Raw genomic sequence first — 23589 nt, forward strand, 5'->3', positions numbered from 1 at the left:
TAAGATTCAAATCAAACATCCTTTTTATTAAGCTGTTAAGATTACATTTTAAGTGTTTATCGGATTATAAATTATCACACAGATCTATGTTTATCATCATTATAATTTGTAAACAGTTGTAAACAAACACAACACAAAATATTGTGTAATTAAGAAAATTAATTACAGAGTAAATCTTGAGTACATATAATAAATATGTAATGCAGATGTATGAATGTAGATAAGAGGTAGAAATTGTAAAACAAATGATAATGATACTGATTTTTGTCAAACGTATTTGAATACGTGTATTAATTAAGGCGCTAAGTACCAAAAACAAAAAAAACTGACATTTTTATAGAAAAGTGTTCTACATACTATCGCCAATAACTTCAACTATGGTCTAAGTGCCTCAAGCAAGTCAAAAAAATACAGAAAAATATTTAAACCCGTCGACGTTGTAAGTCCATTGGCCTGTTTTATTTATAATGGTGTAAATAGCACTACAGTGGTCAACCTCATTCAATATAAAATGGCTGACGATGGTGTGTTGACACTTGCAAGTCCTTAATACCTAAAATTATAGAAGCTGCCGTGATTGCTTCACACTGTAAAACCACATTTTTCAAAAAGTCTGCTTCATGAAATTTTACTGCAATGACTCAGTATTTTGTAACTACAGGCAATACTACTTTTTGGTACTTAGAGCTTTAATTAATACACATATTCATTCAATGAAAATTGATTGAATCAAGTACCTGTGTGTGTTTAATAATTGAGTTTACATTTACTTGGATATCTATGACCCCAACCCCCGCAAAAGTCCTCAATAATATATAGCGCTATAAAATCTTGTTTTGATAACAGTGACAACCAAAATATCTATTGACTAAGAAACCAATCTGTAGAATATAATATACCTAAAGTATTACATTGATTATAAGACACATGTTTTTTCCATTTTGGTGTTTCTGAATTCATGGAGTGACTTATGATCGATGGTGTACAACATCAATGTTCAAAATTATATTTTATGGAAAATCGCCGATATAGACAGTTCAAAAATGTGGCTCAGGTGAATCGGAAACTGAATCTGAAGATGTTTCATACTCTGATGATGGTAGGTATTACAAATGTAAGGACATACATAAAAAACTGCTTTGTATTGTGTCATTATATTGTATTTAAAAATAAAGTTTTTATTATATTGTTATTAATATTTAAAAATAAAAAGTGTTTCGTAATTGATGCAATAAAATGTTAATTTATATTACTCTCTTTGACAAGGTGATTCATAAAACAATCAGATTTAATAACAAATTTAACTAAGAACTGTGTGCTTATAAAACACAGGCGTGTCCCGGATAACCTTTAACTCCTAAGCCTGTCACTTTAAATACTGCGCCGCACGGTGGCTTTTGCTCACCCTTAATGTTCATACTGGCTGATGTGACATATAATTCGTCCAAATTCTTTCCGCCGAAGGCAACCGATGTGACTTGCAAAGCGGGTATGGCAACCTTCTGTAAAACTTTTCCATTGATTGGGTTCACTTTGATGACCGCAGAGCCGTTGAAGCACGCGATCCACAGATTGCCGTCTGTGTCGATTGTCATTCCATCGGGTAAACCGTCTACGTTATTTTTTTTCATGTCGAATATTGCTCTCTGGTTACCTGCAAACAAGTAATTACATAAGTATCTACATACATTACGTTTTATGTAGGTACTGATTTTACGCTTTTGAAGGGACTAATTCGAAAAATGAAAATTAGTATTAATTAAAAATATATAATTTTTTTATTACAAAATCATACGAATTGGATTGGAGCATTTATTATGACAACTATACATATAAAAGATGGAGAACAAATGTTGGAATGGACAGAACGATGAGAAAAACTAGATACATTCCATTTAATATCAGAATTGAAAATAGATGATTCAACTAAATTCTGGACTGAAGCCAGTAGATTGGACCAGTCGTCAAAAAACAAGATGATTTAGAAATGACATGTAGAAAAATGAACGACTGGGTCCAAATAAACATTAAAAAACAACAATAATCACAGATTTATCAAATACCTGTTCGTTGAAGATGCAACAGAAAAGATTAATTAGATAAATATGTACTGCAACAACATTTTGTAAAGGATACGTTAAATTCTAGTTGTAAAAAAATATTGATCGACTCACTCATATTGCCGTTCGTGAAGTCATAGTCGTAGGCTCGCACGCTGTGTTCCAGAGAATCAATAAAGTACATAATATTTTTGTCGACATCCCAGCAGAGTCCATTTGAAATGTGAAGATTCTCAGCCTTCTTTTCAGCTCCCGTCTTTCTAAACGCAAACAAGGATCCTTTGCCCATTTGAAACTGTCCCGGGGGATCTTCCTGTCCCATAGTTCCTGAAAGGAATATAAAGGTTGTAAAATAATCATATATTTTTAAGATACCGATAAGAGATTCACGGGGCACCTCTTGTGAACCACTGATTTCGATGAACAATCATGTAAAATCTCAAATAAGTAAGTAAAGCAAGATGCCAACATTACCGTTCTTATCAAGCTATCATCTTATCCAAAAAGTATTGTCGTAATCAACAAAACAAAAAATGTTTGTAAGCAATAGTGACCTGTCAAAAACTTATTAGCAAAAAACGTGGTAACTCTAAAATTTACTAGAGCGTAAGCCACTTTTTAGTTCAGTTTGCGGTAATAGTCACTTTATATTGAATTAGTTAAAAATGTGGTGTATAGCCCGCAGTCCGCCATGCTTCCACGTTCCTACTGCTTAAATGCTATATTATAAAAATATCCTCTATGATGCTTCATTAATTTGTTAATTATGACTTTTCATATTTATCGTGTTGCAACAAATTTAGTGTGCACTATATATGTCGGATCTTACCTCCACCTGTCTTCAATGACTAATACGATATAGAACTGAATGTAAATAGTTTTTATTACTATGGCCTCGTGGGTGCGATCAACCAGAATCAAAAAAATTGTAATGCCAATTATTAAAAAAAAGGTAGCAGTTTACCTGCGAACAAGAGTCCTCGGGGGTCAGCCTTTCCATCGTTGAGACGGTTAGTTTGGCAATCATGTTCAGAATCCACTTCTGCAATTTCCGTGACTACATCGGCATTGCTGTCAGATTTTCCGTTCCATTTTACTATCACAACTTTGCGCTCGAGGCCTACGACAAACATGTCAGTAGATCCCTTAGTTGGTACGATGAAACTGACATTACCAGCTGTAGGAGGAAATATAAAGATGAAGATTTACTTTATAAAAAAAACAGTTTATACACCCACTCTACCAATATTCCAACTTAACGTGCGCGCGCACACACTTCTAAATAATTGTTCACACAAATGTTTCCAACCTCTGCATGCAGAAATTTTGTAGAAAGTAGTAGGTATGCGATTTTTCATTAGCTTAAAAATATAAAATGATGAACATTTTATATAAATCAGATAAAAATGTAAAAAAAATGTTTAGAAATAAAAATTGCATTTACTTTACATCACAATGTTTGATCCGACGAGGATAATATGGGTAATAGATGTTAACCACTTAGTACAAAGGTCACAAATTCACTTTATGCAACAGTAAAAAGCCTAGGTCAGCCTAGCCAGGTAAATCTAATTATTGATAGTTTTTTTTTAACACAGAATTTTGTTTGATTACTGAACAGCATAAAAGAAACCAAATTCTTTACTTAACTGGATGTATGTCATAAGCGCGTTTATGCGCTCAAGAATTCAGTGCACGTAAGGCCAGCCATAGAAAATGAACATGTATACACGCTGCACTTTACACTCATTATACTAGCCCCAGTCGATTAATTTCAACAATTTAATACATTGGACACACACTCCCATCTCTTGGAATCACTTAACCGAAATATAAGTCTTTATTATACACTTTTAATATATTTTCAAAAAAGATACTTATGTTTTTTTAATTAAAATTCGCAGCCCACCGGGTACCGCCATACTAATACCACCAGGCATTTGAATGGTTAAATATACTCTTTCTATGTTTCCACGACAGAGGATTGAAATGAATGCCATTGTGTACACATTTAATAAAAAGCTACACTTTAATGCCGAATATCTCAGTTTTACAAAACCATCTATAATATAATATGCATAAGTAACGCTGTCTAGTTAATAAAACATGAAATAAAAAAATAATAAAAGAAATACATACTTACCTAACTTAGTTTTTGTCTCAACTCCAGTAGAAGGAATGAATTTATGGATAGTGTGATCGAAGATGCTCACATAGTACAAACATTGCTGGCCAGCATCCCAGTGAGGACCCTCTCCAAGAACGACAGGCTCTGTTACTTGTTCCACTTTGACACCCATCTATGAAGAAAATTTTTCAACATTGTAACATCGAAACTATACAACTACAAAGTTTATTATCCCATTTGGAATTGTCAGGTTCAATAATAGCAGAAATATCAAAATATATTTTGAAAATTGGCGGCAGTTTGAACGTAAAATACGTCTTAGTGTAACCGGTTGAGAAATGTAATGATGGTTACATTCAGTGACTACATTTATGAATAGTGAATGCTTTGTTGTCAGCCAGTTTTCCGCATTTACACAGTTTCTTGTGAGTTCGGCAGGGGTGAGTCCTTATCATCCTAATCCTTTTTGGATTTATCAGACTCCGCTCTCTTCATTTTACACTATTTTACTTGGTTTTGACTATACGTTTCATACATACCAACATTTTTGCAACTTTTGACACTTCTAAATACTACGCACGATGAATGCTATTAATAACTCTAGATAGTTAAAAATTTCCGACTAAGTATCACTTATTACCATCTGCTGATTAGTTTCTGAAATATAGCTGTTAAAGGTTGCTACTTATATCGTAATTCCCCCCACTTTAGGATGCTTACCCCATATGAATGAATCGAAAATGTACTTTCTTGTGTATCAACAGATGGCAGTGTTAAAAATGGTTGTCACCGAAATTGGTGAATATTTGGCCACCTTATGCTGATTTAGAATCCGCCCATTATATAAAAATATATCAAATTGATATAAAACGTTAATTACCATAAATGGTTGGTTCCTTGCTCAGGATTGAACACACATTGAACAAAACAGCTTGCAAATTTGCTACTCTGGCAATTCCATATTGGTAACTGTCACTTCCCTCCATTTTCGAAAGTGAATAGCACGCTGTCACTTTTATTTTTAGTATGGTTTTTCGTCTGGATTTGGGATGTGGAGATGGACAATTAACACACCGGAATAGTTACGGAAACGACGAGATGTATTTACGTTTATTATATACTAGATTACTACATTTTATATAATTTATTTTATACGTAGCTCGAGCGAACAGTGTTTTCTGTCTGGTCGCCGGCCACGTTCTGACGCGCCAAAACAAAACAAATACGGCCGCTTGCGAAAACACAATGCGGACTTCCCAATATGAAATTTTGTCGGCAACCATGTTCAACTTGCGGTTTATTAATATTTATTTTCGTAATCAGCTCTTACTATTTGTTGTATTTGATACCGACTCTGGCCTCGCCAGATACACAGAGATATCCCCAAATGGGAACCATTCGGGGGTGTAACATAACAATACACCCTCATATAAAATTTTACGAAAGAAATTACTGAATCAATAATAGAAGTTAATAATATCGACCGAGTGGAGGGTACTTGGTGGAATTTGAATTTGAATTTAAATTCTAATTAATTTGAGTCTGGGTCTGGCAAATACACAATATATTGTTTTTGAATATGTATTTGGAGTCAGAGTATACTAATAGGTTGAGCAAGTGGCTAACATCCATTTTTCATAAAAACAAAAAATCTGTTTATACAAACTTCCACTCTGTGGAGGCCCATATGATCAGAATCGGTAATGGCCAAAAGAAGAAAGAAAAAATTAAATTGCTATATAAACAATAATCATTCATTGTCAGTGTGTATTTGCCATTGGTTTTGTGCGCATAGTACATGAAGAAGCCGAAAGGCAAAAACCAGGTCCCAAAAATTACTCAAATCAATTATAATAAAAATAATTAATTATAAACAAATGATTTATTCTGTATTAGGGTAAGGGAAGAGAATTCACTTCACTCGTGTTTGTGAAATATGACAAATATTACCTAAATGTTTTCTTCAGAATCCGTTTCCTATGATGAAATATAAAATAACACTTTTTGAAGAAGTATTTAACGACAAGTGAGTTAATTATTATTTTTATTGAATTGAATGTTAACAAATGAGTTAAGGTTTTAAATTTGAAATGTCTTATCAAGCCTATGTTTGGATCGATAACTCATCGAATCAGAACGAAGTTCTCTAACATACATAACACCTCTTATCTATACAAGTATCATTTGACAAAAACGTTGACCTGTAATGAGATAACAGAGTAACATACTTACCGGAGAGTATTATTGTATAACACTAAATTACGTGATTAGTAACGATAGATAAAGTAATTTTTTCATTTTCTCAGTCATTAATTGTTAAAATATGAACTTCTATGGGTCTATTCTATGCACAAGGCAGCTAACAGCGGCTATCGATGGTAGTCAATCATATTTATGTACTGAGGTAGTTATCATACACACCTGTGGCGAAGGGTGGAGGTAGGTTGTTAATATCTGACATAGATAGTAAGTTCACAGTAAACTTTGTCAGTTATACTTGTTTGTTTTCATTAAATTAATAATGCAAATTGAAGATGGTGTTGGTTAGTTTTTAAAATATAATTAAACCGTGCCTAAACCAAACCATCATAGTGGAGGAAGGTTGTGGAGATCTGATGAAAATAGTGTAGGTACACTTTGTCAGTCATACTTAATCGTTTTTTCAATGAATGAGTATAAATTGCAGATTTTGTTGGTTAGTTTTTTTAAATTCAGGTAACCCCTGCCACATTCACTGCCGACCTTTTCATTAATTTTTAATTACCACATTTAAATAACATGTTAATTATATCTAATGGCCAACTACTCCAAACACGCCAGTCGCAGTGTTAGCACTAAATGAGTTAAACCAAACCATAATAAATTAAAAATATTATTCTATCTATAAATATCTAAAATTATGTATAATTTAATGGCATAATTTTAGGTGAACATTTTTGGACTATTGTTGTATTATGGCTCGGTTGACGCAGGGTTTATATGAATTTTAAAAACTGACAAACACTATCTGCAATTTGTACTGTTAGTTCAATGAAAACAAATATGTACGACTGACAAAGTTTAGTGTGCACTATTTATCACTGATATACACAATAGTTTTGAATTATCGTCGCTGTACGATTGGTTTGTTGAATAGACCAAATGTCAAATGTTCAGGAGACGAAAAACAAATTTCATTATCCTATATTTAAATACATGGAGGTATTTAAATTGTTGTTTTTACTGCATATGAATGCTGTATTCATTACAAAGCAATTTAGAGAATAGGGTGGTTCTGGTCCATTTAGATACAAAAAATCATTCTGCATTAAAAGGTTGATTTCGACAAAAACTGATATTCGACAAACCAATTCTATAGCGACGTTATGTAAACAAAGAGGATTACCTCGCTGTTATTTTCACTTGGAAACAATCAAGAACCAATGAATTGGGTGTAAAAAGGCGTTAGAAGCCATTAGTCAGTTAATTTCCTAAGGTAATATGTGAAAATGTATTGGTCTTTAGCATGCTGTCGATCGATAATTATTGCTGTTAATTTTTTTCAAATTTTCAGTACCTATCAGTCGAAATAATGAAACGTGTGCTTTAGAAAAGGTTGGGAATGAGGGGGAAAGGTAATTTCATTTATCACTAGAATGCGAAAGAAACCGATTATTTAAAAAGCCACTTTTATTTTGATTTTAATAGAAGTGGTCGTATTCTTATAATTTGAAAGTACATTATATGTCTACTATGAAGAAAAGAAACCAATGCTATAACCAATCAGTTTCACATGACACATAAAAACCTCATTTAATATAAGTAATAATTGAATTGTAAATAGAGACAGATAACAATAATTAAATACAGTATAATTATGTAATTATGGTGGCCTTATTACCAACAAACTATCAGTAACACACAACTAATTATAATGTTATTTGTATTTTAATTAGGTTTATAAATACTAAACAGAGCTGTCAGAATCCCTATTTTGTTTTTTAAAGGTTCGATTCTAGTGGAACAATCAAAAGTACCTACATATTATAATATTTGTTTGGGGAGTTCAAATCGTCACTGTTATGTCAGAAGACACTAATTCAAAAAAATGACATATTGAGATAGTTATACCAAAATGTTCCTTATTTCAAACTTCACCGTCTGGAAACCTTCTTAATAAATAAACAGTCTTTATTTTAAAGTCATCTTTTTTACGATTACTTAATAAACTCACATGATAGACCATTTCAAACATTTTAACAACTTCAAAGTCAAATTTACTCAAAACTAGTATTCTCCAGTTAGTGTGTTCTGCCAGAACAGAGACGAAATATATATTATATATTCAAACAAATAGAATTCGTATTTTTTTTTGCAAACCATGTGTCGGATTAATTACAATACTATTTCAAATTGATTCCAATGTTTTAAGTACCTACCGTATTTCCTTGATTATAAGACGCATGTTTTTTCATATTTGGGTGTCTCTGAATTTGGTGTGCGTCTTAAAACCGATGGCGTTGTAAGCAATCGCTGTAAAATTTCGCGGTTGTGATGAATTATCACTGATCACTAGTAGTGGGGAGGGGGGGGGGGTTCAGTTGACGTTTTATTTAATAAACCATTTAAAGATTATCTGATTATCCTGGCTGACACCTTCTGGTAAGATAAAAAAAGCACCGATATCTAAAATTGCAGAAGCTGCTTGGAAGAAAATCCCGCAGACAGTAGTGGAATATTCTTTCAAGAGATGCTGTATCACTAATGTTCTTGATGGCACAGAGGATGACATTTTGTGGGATGACGCAGACAAAGAAAAGTGATTCAGAAAAATCAGACACTGATGATGGTGGATAGTAGATAAATAATATGGCTATTTTAAAATTATTTTTTATAGTGATTGTATGACTGTCTGCTTAATTAATGTTTACATTTGACTGACAAAGTTTAGCGTGCACTATTTATGTCGGATCTTAATAGCCTACTTTCACCCTTCGCCACTGATACACACACTAGTCTTGAATTATGTGAATAAAGAGAATTATCTCGCTGTTATTTTTACTTGGAGACAATCAAGAACCAGTAACCAGAAGAAATGTTATTAATTTTTGTGATTGTATGACTTTGTCTGTTATAATAAAGTTTACATAATGTTTTTATTTATTATTATTGGTATATAAAAATAAGGGTACGTCTATAATCGAGGAAATACGGTAATTTGTAAATAAAGAAAATGCAATTTCAACTGAAGACTTTGATATTTTTTATATAAGGAAATAAATAATGATTGATTATACAGTATTTTACTTAATGTACCTTGTGTGCTAAACAAGGTATGTATGAGTGTATTATTTTAAAAATTACATTATGTAGATACAATTTTCAGGATATATTATAATATTAAATTGAGTAGAACAAATATGTACTCTTACCTTTTGGTCCAAATGTTCCCAACTGAATATGAATGATAAGGTGAGTGTATCTTATATTATATTGCCTCGGATGATACTAGATAATCCTAATGATTCGAGATAGAGCTCAAGAATCTATTACAAATTCTCAAGAATATGTCGCCACTCACAATAAGTAACAGTATCTCATTCATTTAACTGAAAATATAAATGTTTACCATGCATAATGGCTGCAATAATCATAAATCTTATAATCATACAATAATTTCTTTATCACAAGTTCTCAACAATGCATTAATTACTAATATCTATCATCGATAATTAATAATAATTGATAATTATTATTATATACATATCACATTTATTGTAATACTATAAAGGGTACATGGCAAAAATAGGCTCATTGCAGTTTTCATTTTAGCGATTTAAATGCCAATTTTTAACAGAGAAAGTGCTCAAGAATGATAACATTAAAACTACCAAAATCGATTTCATTGCTTCATAAATGAAGGAAGAAGAAAGTGTAGTCAAAACAAAAATCAGCTCATTGTGTATTGAATACACAAAAACGTAGGATATGTTTTAATTAGTTTTCTCCACTTTTATTATATTTCAAAATAAATGAGAAATCAATATTCTTTTACTTAATAATATTAAACCCATTTTCTAACCAATAACGATTTCAGTCGTCTTTTTGCTCTCCTGCAAAATTATCATTTTGTCGATGAGCCTGTTTTTGCTGTGTACCCTTCATAATATTATATTATTGAATTATTGGGAAGCTAAATGTACGGTTTGGGATGCTACTATGGTGGATAAACTCGCGGCGTCTCACACGAATAAATCAGTTCAATCGTGAGGTTCAGCACCTCTTTTGGCTGAGTATAACAAAACCAACAAATATGACTGTCTGTCATCTAATTATATTGTCTGTCCCCTGGATTTCGAGACATTCAGACCCTGGGGACAGTCTACTTTGAAAACGGTGGCTGAGATCGGTCATCGCTTGACTGATGAAACAGGTGAATGCTGTTCAACTGAGTACCTGAGAAAACCAAAGAGGTAATGCTGTCACCTGTTTTAGGTAGGTACTTGAGATACCCGGGGTTCCAGCGGCTAGCTCAGGTGTCCATCGAACCCCGGATTCACAAAAAAAAGAATTTTAAATTGAGTTGAAATTAAATGAAACCACGTCTGTCTCGTGCGTAACTTGGTATTATCTTATATTTTACATTTTCTTTACACGTTTACATATTTTGTTTTAACAATAAGTTTCGCAGGTCCGTACATGTTGGAAAAGGGACGCTCACTAACTTTCTTTTTTTTTCCAAATTTCGCGTACCCACGCCGTCCAGCAAAAAGGACTCTCGTGATTGGCCAAATTTTATCGCGTGATGCTTTTGATTTGACGAATCACGAGGACCACCCCGGCGCAGGCGCGTGGAAATTTGAACGTTGCCGGCAAGCGCGGCAAAATTTATTATATTTGAATAAGTACTTATATTTAATCTTAAAATTATCTCTTTCATCCATCATCATTTATACTTTTTAAATTAAATTAAATTTATCTTAATTACACCTCCGCCCAATATGTGATTTTCACACACAGGACGAAGGCCTTTACTTATGAATAAGAAAAATTACGTAGTTGAGCAAGGAATCAGATTAGATGTTTTATGAAGCCGTTTCTAAAGGTCAGGGTTACGTTTCGACTTATGACTACTAAATGATTATTTTACACCGGGAGAAGCCCGCCTGTAACAGGGGTGTATCATACTCTTGAGGTATCCAGGGGACTGGAGGAGGTTTTTATATACTTGAGGAAATTTTATAATTATATTTTATCGGTTTATATAATATTATGTTCATAATACATCGTTTAATTTTACACTTTTTGTCACTTATTTTGTTTTACTCTTTTATTATTATTATTTATCTAACTATAATATAATTAATTAATTCTTTAATAATAATAATAATAATATGTAACTTCTTGTTCACAATAATAAAATGTGTAATTTTAAATTTGATTTTGATGTAAAATAATGAATTTAAGTATTTGAGTTTTTATAATTGATGTAGCATGTAGCAACATTTCCTGGAGACAGAGCCGCTGTATCTAATATGCCGAGTAGAGACAGAGCTTAGGGCATATGAATCTTTTTTGACCAACAATTGTCACTTTCTTAATCTTAATTATTGATTTAGATATTTGAATGACGAATGTAAAGCATACAAATTTTATGACAAATATCTTCTCAATGATTCTTTACAATATAAATCCTCCATTTTGTTAATACGATTGATATTTTTTTCATGGAAAATATTGTTAGAAACGCATATATTCGAAAAAATCCTGAAAATCTTCAGACTAGATGAGTTTCGAACACAGATCTATCGAATTTAGGGCGAGATCTTTACGAATTAAGAAGTTATCAACCTTCTGTTCCAAATTTAATATATTCAGTGAATAATGGTACATTCCGAAATCTTATGTACTTATTATTAAAAAAGAATATTTGAGGTGTTTCAGTTATGTGCATGATACTGTTAGTACTACTACTATAGAATCCAGTTATACATGTTAATATCCAATCTTAGTATGTATGTCACCATACGTACCTAAAAAAAATGGTTCCTAATGTATCAATAAACAGGGATTTAACATTTCATTGACAAAAAAAGAAATGAACTGTACAGTCAAATATGTAATGCCTAGTTTGTAAGTGGAAGTTTCTTTGAAGTTTTTGTCGGTAAAAGCGATTATTGTAGTAAACATAATCACTTAATTAGGTGTGATAATATACTTACACAATCTGGCGTTCACAAAAGGCTGAATATCTTCAAATAAATATTAATCTACAGCTATGTAAAACAAAACGAAATGTATTATTTTATCTAGTAAGCACAACTCGCAAAATCTAATGTTATCTTGCTATTTCCTGTTGATAAGTCGTAACTGGTTTCCAATTAACCCTTCAGTTACCGTAAATATTTTATAATTTACAAAATAATACGTGGCTTAGATTGTGTGGCAAAGGACCATCACGTCATTTTGTTCAGCGCATTTTGACATTTTGTATTATTTTATTACTTACTAGACATTGCTTTAAAATTTTAGGTTCTTTTATGTTTAGGTATCTACCATATGCCTACTTGATTAAAACACATTGACTGCTGACTAGATAATTACTTTTTAATTACTACATTTAAATAACATGCTACTTATATCGAATGGCCACCTTAATCGTTACGCGCTGGGCGCCTCGTAGCGTTCAATGTATTAATTAATTGGAGTATTGGAGAAATTCCACGACGTCGGTTAGTAATCGAAGTAATAGTAAATAGTTACCTACTTTGATTTAAGAAACAAAAATCGATTGCCAAAGTAGCTTGATTTGGAAGAGCGCTGATGAGTAGGTATTAAAATTGACCAATAGTTAAAATTTGTCGCAATTAGTATGTCACGCCGTCCCAGGAGATGCAGGGTTCGATTCCCGGTCGGGGTGGCTTACTTTTTTCAAAAAAGATTTTTTCTATTGGTTATAATATACTCTCTCAGAAAGTGTTTTTCTAAATTATATATGTTTATTAATTAATTGCCATAGAAAACATATTTTATTTGATTATCATTATGTAATATTATTTTATTATATCTTTATTTGTAAGAACCCGAAATAATTACAAATATGAAAGTTACACCTAATTAAAAGGCTGAATTAATTACAGTTATTGGATATTTGTGAGAATTTCATAATTAGTTTTTAATGTGTATAGCTTTATGAAAACTTTCTTTTTGATTAATATAACATGATTATCTATATCCTTTTATAATTTACATCATTATATTTATTATTTAGTATTAGTTTTGGAAAACATATAGGTAAGTACCTAGAGAAGCCTTCATGTAACCTTGCCATTTGGAATAGATTTTTTTGAATTAAAACGTGAGTAAACTAATCAAGTGCCTGGCTTTTACTAATACAATTATATGGTTGCGTATACACACAAATCCTTGTCACTGTATACAATGGCAAGGTTATCTGGAGGATACTCTACCTATCTTTTAATGACTTCCCAACATTCAAATATAATTATACTAAAATCCCAATAGTGTTGCTATTTTAATGCTTCCTTCACTGAACATTACCTATTATATTATATGGCTACCTAGGGGCGGCATGGTATATGAAAGTATGGTGCAGCCGGCAAGTATGGCGAAAAAGTATGGTGAAACAGGTTGGTAATCAATTTGCGGCAAAATTTCCACGTTAACATTATATTATATGGGTACGTTATAATGACAAAAGTAAATCCTCTGAGATGCCCTGCATTTTTTTTATCGCGTCGCCATTTCTCGTGAGTTATCGGCTGTTGTCGGCATGCTTCATTCAGTTCTATGAGGAAGCCAAATCATTGCTTATCTCTACCTTAAATACATCTATGATGTCTACGTTATTACGACGGTCAAAGAGGCAAAGTAAATCCTCTGTGATGCCCTGCATTTATTAATCACATCGCCATTTCTCATCGGCAATTGTCGGCCTGCTTTATTCAGTTGTATGAGAAAATCAATTTCTTGCCACTCTTTTTATTTTAATACCTCTATGGAAGATACGCATTTCTGACAAGACATAAACAAAATGAGTGAATTACTACAATCAATATGGTTGGTATTACAAGAATTTCAGAAAAAATGACTTAGTCAAACTGCAATTGTGTGAAAATTGTTTGTGTTAATTCCAAATTCAAACAATTTAAGGAACACAAACATTCAAATAAAACCCAAAACAAAAAATTGAAAAAGAAAACATTTCATTAGGTAACAAAATATACAGGAAATATAATTATTTTAAACATTTTACATTCTGTGGTATCAACACAACAATACATGACAATGTATACTTAATATTATAATATGTATGTAATACATATATGGTTAATAAGTTTGTATTGTATTTATTTGCCATACCTAATTAAGCGACTTGATTATCTTATCATAATAATAATTGTGAAGGGCTTCCTTGCGGTAGTTCAAGATTGAGCACTTCAATGCCTTTTCCAAAAATGAAAACTGACAGCTTGTTTCTGAAAACAAAAAAGACACCTTATCTGTTTTATTGTGAAATAGCACAATAATTAAAAGCATATAAAATGCACAGTTCATTTTATTATCTATACAGAGAAACTTAGAGCCGTTTCACACGGGACACCTGTGTCAAGCCACCGGTGTGTTGAGCAACTGCATTTACACATAAATGAATGGGTGCGTTCAGACAGAGATACTCGTGTGCCGTGCCACGTTACACCGTCCCACACTTTTTAATATGCGTTGACTCATTTGCTACTGAGGCGTCCATATAAATAAAACAATACAGGAAATGTGACTCGTGTAAAACCATGGACATGTATGGCTGCATTAGCCACTGCAGTGTCGAGTGGATACTTTGGTGTCTAGATACCGGTGTCCCATGTGAAATGGGCCTTATAACAGTCGTCACTTGAATGCAGAACTATTCTAAGGTCCCACTTTAAATCTGTACCTCACAGTGGCGAAGGGTAGAAGTATGCTGTCAAGATCCGACATAAAAAGTGCACACTAAACTCAGTCAAGTTATAATTATTTCTTTTCATTCAATTAAGACTACAAATTTTAAAACTCATTAGTCATTAAACCCTGCTTAACCAAACCATAATAGAAAAAAAACAAAACCAAAAATGATGTATGATTAACTCATTTATTGCTAACGCGACTGGCGCATTTGCAGAAGTTGGCCATTAGATAATTATAGATATTTTGTAGATAAATGAATATTTTCTGACTATTATCTATTACGGCTTGGTTTACGCAGGGTTTATATGAATTTAAAAAACTAACAAACATAATCTGCAATTTGTAGTCTTAGTTCAATGAAAACAAATATGTACGACTGACAAAGTTTAGTGTGCATTATTTACGTTGGACCTTAACAGCCTACCTCCACCTTTCACTACTGGTACATCAGAGTCGGACTGTACAGATTGTTTACCTAAATTATAATATCTGTCAGGTAAAATTCACACTTTGAGCCTATTCATAACATAAAACCTAAATTATTAAAACAGTAAAGACACAAGTACATTTAATAAGGCATGAAAAATCTTAAACTGCCTTTTCCTGAGTGTTTTTTAGTGATAAGATAGTTTCTCGCTGTTGGTGAGTAATTAAAAATGTCTATCTTTCTTATTGGTATTATTTCTGAAAAAAGTATTTTTTAATGTTATTTGTTTACTAGAAACTACCATTTATGTTTCTAGATCCCTCAGTTGTTTCATAAATTTCTCGATAAACGAAAAGCATACATTTTGCAAAAACGATATTTACATAATGGTCCAATATTTCTAGCTACACTAGTACTGTTTCTTGCATTATTGTTATATTCTGTACCTTTATTTATATAAAAAAAGACAAGCAATGTGGGCCAATTTTAGATCAACAGACAAAGTTAACCGTATCGACAGTAATAAAATAAAAATGTACAACTTACCTGTCAAAGTTACACACGTTCAGTCCTTGTACATCAGAAATACTCGAATGATATTGGCCAATATGTTCACACTGCAACTCTTCCTTGTGATTTGTAATATATCTCCATTGTAATACTGTCAACCTTTGGTCAATTGATGTTGTAATCAAATAATCATTGATCAATTTCAAACCGGTAATTTGAGCACAGTGAGTATTCGTACTACGCCATTCACAAATGTTTTCCATTTTTAATTTATGACTTTTTCCATTTAACAAAATTGAAAAAATATTCAGGTATATGCAATTATCGTCTCCCCCTGTTGCAATTATTATTTTGTCATCGGTTATAAAACTCATGTCAAAACTGTTTATTCCGGCTTTGTGTATTTTAATTTGATGAAACGGTTTAATATCTTCTTCGTTTTCTGTTAAAATTTGTTTTAAATCCCAGAATATTAACATTCCATCGACTGACATTGAAAGAAGGATTGTTCTCTTTTCAAATACGAAGCTGGAAACTTTTAAAATACATTTTTTGTGATATATAATTGATTTCCTCAATTTCAATGCACAGTTTGTTTTGTTCGAATATAACATTGAATATATTCGAAGTACACCATCGGAACAACCGGCAGATAAAACATAATTAATAGAATCTTTATCGTAGACATTAAAAAATTCTAAATCATCAGATATACAATTAAAACTCATAAATCTTGTTTCTCCGCTCATGTCAACATTATTGGTAAATGCAATATTCTTTTTTCTCTCCAGATCTGTTCCTTTAAGCATATAATTTAAAAGTTCTTTTAATTCAACAACAGGTTTTTTGTCTGCTAATTTTATTGTCAATTTCCAAACACATATCTGCGCTCTTCCACCGCCAGAAAAGAGTATACTCTCTCTAAGATTATCATTATTACTATCAGAACAAATGTTTTGAAGACTCAAGCATCGTATACTAGAAGCGTGTTTTGTTACTTTAAATAGTTCGTCAAAAGTAAATTTGTTTCCATTTATTTGCGAGAGAGATATTCTTATTGCCGTATCTTCACCAGCAGAAATAATAACAGAATATTTTAAATTATCGACTGAATATTCTAAAGACTGCAAATCATTTATTTCTTTTACATGAAAACCTTCTTCTAGTACATGGCAATCATTTTCGTGAAAATCTTCAGTTAAAATATGCACTTTAAAGTTTTTGATGAAAACAAACTGCAGTAAGTTTTGTCTCTTATTTGAGATATTTTTTATAAGGTCCCATGACCGATGTCCACCTCCGCAATTAATATCTATGATATAACTATGCTTTTTCATACTCCAAACGACAAGATTCGTCTCATGGAATCCGCAAACGATTTGACTATCAGTATCAATAAACTTTTCTACCCAGTCAAAAGGCACTTTTATATTATGATAATATTCAAGATGAGGAGTCTCTTCATTACTTTCATCACATAAATGAAAATATTTAACCGATCCATCCCGACCTGTCGTCACAACATACTGCTTATCGAATTTAATTTCGTTCACTCCTAATCTGCCGTGAACTTTCTGTAAGGTTTGTATTGGAAGTTTACAATTATTTTTAAACAGATGAATGTTTCCACATCTATCGCCAACGATGAGAAATTGTTTTGTTAAAGGATTTATTGCGGCCACTGTCAGCCATCGTTCTTTCGAAGCCGGCAAACAATATTCAACCAATTTCGAACAAAACTTTTCTTTACAGCTCCACAATGTTAAAATTCCGTGTTCATTGCAAGTAATCAAGATTCTATCATAAATCCAATGCAACGATAACAACTTTCCTTCAATAACCAACTCACAAACGAGTTCGAGATTACATTTAGGTGTTTCTTCTAATATTGTTATATTTCCATTGATTCCAGCAACACAAATCAACTTCCTACACAATGATATTGATAATATATGACAGGACTTTGCGTATGTTATCTGATGTTTCAAGTCCCATTGATTTAATTCCATATCAAAGTAAAATATTCCACCTCTTTCCGTATAGCAGACAATATTACTGCGAGTTGTCAAAACAACTTTTTTACAGGCAGACTTTTCATCGGGCGAATTAAGTGCGATAATATTTGTAATGGATTTTTCGATGCGGTGAATTAAAACGCCAGAATCGCTTCCACCGGTAACCACAATATTCTTATTTTTATCACTGTCCATCGCCCATAAGCACCCTCCTTGATGAATTCTTGTCTTTCTCATCAAATCACCGGTTAATGTCCATGTGCACATAAGCCCGTCTTCCCCGATGGAAACGATCAAGTCACCGACAATGATGCCACGCATAACTCTCGCGGTGTGACCGAATAGAGTTGCCAGTGGGTCTATTTGGGCATTGGTCCAATATCTTGCTGTTTTGCTGTCATCATGAGACCTGTTGGCAACTGACCATATTCTAATCGATCTGTCATCGGATGTTGTAATGATAAGATTTTTTTCTGTACTATAACACACAGAAAATATTACACCCTGCAAAAGAAAAATACACAAATTCAGTCATTCCATTTACAGATCATTCACTAAATTTACCTACTGTCATTGAAATTGTATAGCTAGAATGATGGGTAAACCAAAATCTGAATAAAACCATTTACACTCCAAAGGGGTCTTCAATATAATACTGACATCATGCCTTAACGGGGGGAGGGAGTTTCATATGTGATGATTAATTTTACATTATGTTGGGGGGGGGGGGGGTGTTTATATAAAATGTAACTTTACAAAACTAACTATAATTAACTAACTATAACTGAGGATAAAAACATATTTTATGAGAACATAATAATTATATTTTGATAAATCTGGCAATATTAAGATGGGTGAGGGAAGGGAGGTAAAAATACCATAAATCATTTATGGACAACCCCTAAACGGAGTATATAGGACTCCACAGAGTGGAAGTTATATTATTATCCTTTTATGCAAGGAATTATTGTAAACTATACACCTAATTCATTGAAATATTAAAAACAAAATATGTGAATACTAAGCTGTTACCTATGGCCACTACTACTCCATCATGGGTGTAAGTAACACATTAAAAAGTCACGATTCACAAATATATATGAAAATAAAACAAAATAAATACATCTGACATGAGGTCTACATTTTTATAATTATATCGATGAGAGCACAATTCAATATTTGTAGTAAATAAACAATGTTTCTTGTGTCTTAAACATAATATGTAAATGGTAATGGTATGTAAATGATAGTTTCTTTTTCCATTACATTGTATGTATTTTCAATTTCGAATAATATGCCTTAGTTGATCAACCTGTTACTTACAATAAATATCAGTACATAAAATGAAATTGGACATATCGACATATTTCTTTTAGCCAATAATATGTGGACTCACAATATGGACAATTTTAAATCTCTGTATAGTGAAAGCATTATTATTTACATCTTTATTTTTAACTTTCATTTCTTTGCTATCTATATCTTCGGCTCCATTATTAGGCGGCATTTATAAAATTATTGATTATCACTGAATGACTATTAATTTTTAACCTTGCCTTCCTAGGAGGAGTTTCAGCCATACATCAGGCCAAACCGGAAGCTATTGTGTGGATTGATGCCTTGCTGGTTTCCTGTGACATTTTATATTACTAGTTATGAGATTTTGTTTGTTAATTACATTTTCTTTCTAAGAAAAATCTTTTACGTATTTATTTATTTCTTTTACTATCGCCATATCAATATATATATATGTGTCGCTAGATTTCAAAATCAGCCGAGTCCACCTTTAGATATTTTTGACTTTTTTGTGATTTTGCGGAAGAACTAATGCTTTCTAACATGTCTGCATTATCAAAACCATCCAAATCCGTCTGTATAATAAGTAAATGGAAGCCAAAGATAAACAGTTTTTTCAAGCTCACCCATATCCACTGAAGTAATTATATCACACTCAACCATGTCCATTCAGGCCAATCAGTGAAGGCGATTACAACAACATGGCCGTTAGTTGTCTATGAACCGTTGAGTGAGTGAGTGTCAATAGTGTCTTTTCCGACATTTTTCGCATTTGACATTTTTAGTCATAGTACTGAGAATATAAATTTGGTTTTATACAATTCTAATTTACGAGACTTATAGAACCCTTTGTACTTCATAAAAAAACACACACATCGTACCTACTCCTTAATTAATTTAAAGATTTTAATAATGATTATTCGAGCATGTTTATTTAAGAGCGTACTTCAGTGAAACAGCAAATAACTTTCAACAGTAAGTGCGACGAAATTTCTCACTAGTCGCCAATCGGAGACGGACAGTTGAGGTGTCCACACATTGATTTGTTTTGTCATGGCGTTGGATGAAAATATTCTTAAATCGTGTAAAGATGACTAAAAAACTTTACGTGTGTACTTAAAAAAGAAAACATGTCAGTCAATATACTATTATTATATATATACAACAATAAACATAACATTAAATGGACGCATGTTGGATTTTTACGACATATTATATTTCGTTCGGCACGCGTCATTTACACAATCCGCGCATCGCCTAGCCACGATCTTTTTAGACCATGCCTCAACTGAACTGCTTGCTGTTCTATGCATACGCCTCTTATGTTAATAATATTATATTGAGAAAATTTTCTAAAAATAAATTTATGTTATCATCAACATTTATTTATAATTTCGCCCTTTTTCATTTCCTAAGTCCAGCCCAGAAGAATGACACAATTATAGTTAGTAAAATGGCTGCCACGGAAATATTAAAATAAACCAAGTCCGCGTGGACTTTGTGACAAACTAAGCCATGTCCATATAAAAAATCCATTTTTTGAAGAATCTATGAAAATTACATGAAAACTAATAATGTGGATCTTATTAATTTAAAACATTCTATAATCGCAATAATATAAGCTTTCACCTTGACGACCGTGTACACGGGGAAACAAAAAAGCTGTTTTTCTCCTTTTCATCCATTATGGACATGGCTGATTTTGAAATGTAGCGTCACAAATATATTTATTTTATCTTAAATAAGATTATTAAACCCTTATTACCTTGTGGCCTGCTACTCTCTGGTGAACTTGACTGCTTTGCGAATTCCATAAAACTACTTGTGAAAAAACAGTTCCTCCCATTACTAATATTCCATCGTTCAGCTCGGTAAGGTATCCAGAGTATAAAATACATTTTTCATCACATTTATAAATAACCATCATACCATTTGTAGTGGTGCTCCAAACCTGTATATAGATGACAAATAATATTATAGGCAAAGATGTCATACTTGATTGATATTGAGACTAAGATCAGGCCACATAACGGCCAAAATATTTAATGAATGTGATGTTCAGGAGGACATTACACACGTCATGTGAGTTACGACTTGTAGATGTACTTGAGAATGTCGTGGAGCTCAAATGTGCCCTGGCATTGGGGAAGACGGAAGACTCAGTAAAATTGTATAGACTTTAAGAGAATTGGAGACGGCCTGATCAGCGGATCCTCACACACAGGAGAAGAGGTGATATGACAGCGGATCGCAGTCAAAACCTCAGTAAAATTATATTAAAGAAATAGAGACAAAAACTTTTATTTATCAATGGGTTAGTGCACAGATGAGTATTACAAATAAAGATGGTGTCAGCTTGTTTAAACGCATTGCTTTGGTTACTTATTTATTTATTGCTATTAGCATTTTCGTGATTTCATCTAAATATTTTAAAAATGGTTTGTGGAGTCGTTTAAAAAATATGTTTCTCGGCGCCCTTAGGGCAGAAAGATTCATTCACGCTAACTTAAAACAATATATTATGTCCTGAGCACCTAATTGAATATCTGCCCTTTAGGATTAGAATTTTATCTCAGTGCAGACCTAAATAAATGTAAGAGAACCAGAGTGTGAAATATACTACAAATGAATCTGCAATGTAAATGTAATCATCAGTCTTAGTAATCTTTTGGTTTAGGTTCACTTTTGAATATTTAGAGTAGATCTTATAAAAGAAGGAATTCATGAATCCTAGTACATAAAAATTTAATAAACGCTTATGTATGACGTGTGGATGTGTGTTTAATATTGATTAGTTAATTCAGGAAGTAATAAAATTAGTTCTGCGAAACATCATGAATCAACAAAGATTATTAATGTATGAGTTATAAACGTTTTTGTCACCAAAAAGATTTCAATTTAACCTTTTCACTGCGGAGCATTAAATTACTATTTAATTACCACATTTAAATAATATGCTAATTATATCGAATGTCCAATTAATGAGGGCACAACTGTTGTGCCATCAGCGGTGAAAATGTGGGTATTTTTCAGTGCACTCACAATGAAAAAATAATTTAAAACCCTCGGTCGCCACTAAATATAATGTATGATTTTTATTCAGTCAGTAGGATTCTAATCTACGACCCTCAAATCCGATTCAATACAATAATTTCACTTCAAACGACCACGAACAAATCGGATTTAATACCTGGATAACGTTGTGCGCAGTCAATACGATAATGTCGCTAGTCTTTTTCCAAATCAATGAGAGAATCCAGTCATTGCATTTGAAATTATGGATACCATCATAGTATCTTATGGGTTGCTCTTTATCAAAGTCACTGTGCGCAGGCGTTTTAATACAGCATATTTTTACTAATTTTCCACCATAGACAGCAACATTGCATTCGTTGTCTGGATTTGGTACAAAGCCATAAATTTTTTGTCCAATGAAAACATCTTTCTTTCCAAGGAATTGTTGGTTGGATAATTCATATAACAATGCAGTACCGCCGATGCCTGCAAAAAGAAAAAAATTATCCCATATCATCAAAAAAAAAAAGATAGACATCCCGAAAACATTTAACATAAACAAACAACTCAAACCAGAGAAATTTATGCAAAGCAAGACAAATTAAAAATTATTAATAAGTATGCATTTTTATTGTATTTTGATGAATAATAAACACGATTCCAACAATCGACGTATTCAATAGGTTGAATTGTTATAGAACGGTTTAACCGTGCTGCTGTAATTATCCAAAATTAGTAATTAACAATACTATAAAAATACTTTATTGGATTGACAATGTTTGTGTATTTTAACTACGTACCGATTAGTAGGCTATCACACTGCAGTATCTTAACTGCTGTAACATCAGTCTTTATAAGTTTTGAGTGAAAACTTACTGTTTTTATTTCGTCCATTACGACATGGAAAATATTAATTCGAGTAACAAACAATCCACATGTTTCACACAACTGACAGTTCGACAGCTGCTGTCAGTCCTGTCAAAAACAATATGGTGGGTTACCAGTACAAAATACATTTGACAAATTACTATAAAATAATTTAAAAACATTTTTATCATTAGAATTTTGTAGAAAATACCTACTTTGATATAAAATATTCAGGATAACGATAATATGAATAAGTTTCTACATGAAATTCTCTATGGAATTGATACAGACCTACAAATTTATCTGGAGAATGAGATGGGGGAGCCA

The 23589-nt window shown here is 32.3% G+C and overlaps 2 protein-coding genes across 8 annotated transcripts; both read right to left on the minus strand.

Annotated features, from left to right (window-relative positions):
* On the minus strand, positions 1-12460 carry LOC147075767 (regucalcin-like). Of its 4 annotated transcripts, none has more exons than XM_085942039.1 (5): positions 12390-12460; positions 4204-4360; positions 3025-3237; positions 2175-2387; positions 1-1654 (listed from the first exon to the last, which is right to left on the minus strand). In XM_085942039.1, the coding sequence occupies exons 2-5, from the start codon at positions 4358-4360 to the stop codon at positions 1320-1322; spliced, it is 918 nt and encodes a 305-aa protein (XP_085798165.1). In that variant the 5' UTR covers positions 12390-12460; the 3' UTR covers positions 1-1319. The 4 variants fall into 4 exon arrangements, with proteins under 4 accessions (XP_085798165.1, XP_085798164.1, XP_085798163.1 ...); XM_085942038.1 differs by lacking the exon at positions 12390-12460 and adding an exon at positions 6139-6283; XM_085942037.1 differs by lacking the exon at positions 12390-12460 and adding an exon at positions 5069-5109.
* Positions 9606-23372, minus strand: LOC147075768 (tRNA (34-2'-O)-methyltransferase regulator WDR6). 4 transcript variants are annotated; one of them, XM_085942033.1, is made up of 6 exons: positions 23196-23372; positions 22571-22881; positions 21146-21331; positions 16106-18588; positions 14551-14666; positions 9606-9776 (listed from the first exon to the last, which is right to left on the minus strand). In XM_085942033.1, exons 1-5 carry the CDS (start codon positions 23287-23289, stop codon positions 14576-14578), a joined length of 3165 nt encoding a protein of 1054 aa, XP_085798159.1. In that variant the 5' UTR covers positions 23290-23372; the 3' UTR covers positions 9606-9776; positions 14551-14575. The 4 variants fall into 4 exon arrangements, with proteins under 4 accessions (XP_085798159.1, XP_085798161.1, XP_085798158.1 ...); XM_085942035.1 differs by lacking the exon at positions 9606-9776 and having other exon boundaries at positions 14372-14666; positions 23272-23372; XM_085942032.1 differs by lacking the exon at positions 9606-9776 and having other exon boundaries at positions 14372-14666.
* Positions 23373-23589: the final 217 nt, after the last annotated feature.

This window comes from Rhyacophila brunnea, unplaced genomic scaffold, assembly GCF_057557595.1.
Source record: "Rhyacophila brunnea isolate RB1 unplaced genomic scaffold, BYU_Rbru_1.0 scaffold_14, whole genome shotgun sequence".
NCBI lineage: Eukaryota > Metazoa > Arthropoda > Insecta > Trichoptera > Rhyacophilidae > Rhyacophila > Rhyacophila brunnea.